The sequence below is a fragment of the Myotis davidii genome, unplaced genomic scaffold, assembly GCF_000327345.1.
Source record: "Myotis davidii unplaced genomic scaffold, ASM32734v1 scaffold845, whole genome shotgun sequence".
Taxonomy (NCBI): Eukaryota; Metazoa; Chordata; class Mammalia; order Chiroptera; family Vespertilionidae; genus Myotis; species Myotis davidii.
Window position 1 is genome coordinate 1,314,621 of NW_006296223.1, and position 848 is coordinate 1,315,468.

At 59.1% G+C, this 848-nt stretch overlaps 1 protein-coding gene across 1 annotated transcript in view; it reads right to left on the reverse strand.

Annotated features, from left to right (window-relative positions):
* PLXNB2 (plexin B2) overlaps positions 1-848 on the reverse strand; it is a 61,180-nt gene that overhangs the window by 21,783 nt on the left and 38,549 nt on the right. The window contains exons 30-31 of the mRNA XM_015568718.1: positions 705-789; positions 3-140 (exon numbers count right to left, since the gene is read on the reverse strand). Coding sequence (XP_015424204.1) covers positions 3-140; positions 705-789 — 223 coding nt within the window. The remainder of the gene's footprint in view (positions 1-2; positions 141-704; positions 790-848) is intronic.

Genomic DNA, 848 nt, shown 5'->3' on the forward strand with positions numbered 1-848 from the left:
GCGGGTCAGGTAGATCTCCGTGATGGCCTTGGTGCGCTCCTTCTCCTTCATGCTGCCGCGCTTGCACTTGCCCTCCTCCACCTCGTCCGTGGGCCGCACCAGGTGCCACACTCGGTTCTCATCCTCCAGGAGGGCGTGGCCTGTGGGAGGGGCCAGGTGTCATGCTGGGCTCGCAGCCCCCAGAGGGCGCCTTCAGGGGCCAGAGCAACACGGGTACGCGGCCCAGCCAGCCTGGCTCATGGTTGAGCATCGACCTATGAACCAGGAGGTCACAGTTCTCGACCTATGAACCAGGAGGTCACAGTTCGATGCCCCGTCAGGGCACATGCCTGGGTTGTGGGCTCGATCGCCAGTAGGGGGCGTGCAGGAGGCAGCCGGCCAATGATTCTCATCACTGATGTTTCTATTTTTCTCTCCCCCTCCCTTCCTATCTGAAATCAATTAAAAAAAAAAAAAAAAAGCCCTACCTGGTTTGGCTCAATGGATAGAGCGTCGGCCTGTGGACTGAAGGGTCCCAGGTTCGATTCTGGTCAAAGACACATGCCCGGGTTTCGGGCTCGATCCCCGGCGGGGGACAAGCAGGAGGCAGCCGATCAATAATTCTCTCTCATCATGGATGTTTCTATTTCTCTTTCCCCTCTCCCTTCTTTTCTGAAATCAATTAAAAAACAACAACAACAAACAGGCACGAGGAAGGGACTCACGCTCCCCAGGCAGGTCCTGCTGGCTGTCCTCCGGCTGCTGCGAGACCCCCACTTTGGACAGGATGAGCGTGGCTCCGTCCCGGACCTGGGAACAGGGTCATGAGGGAGGCTCGCTCCCCAGCCCCCGCCCGCAGGGAAGGGGCC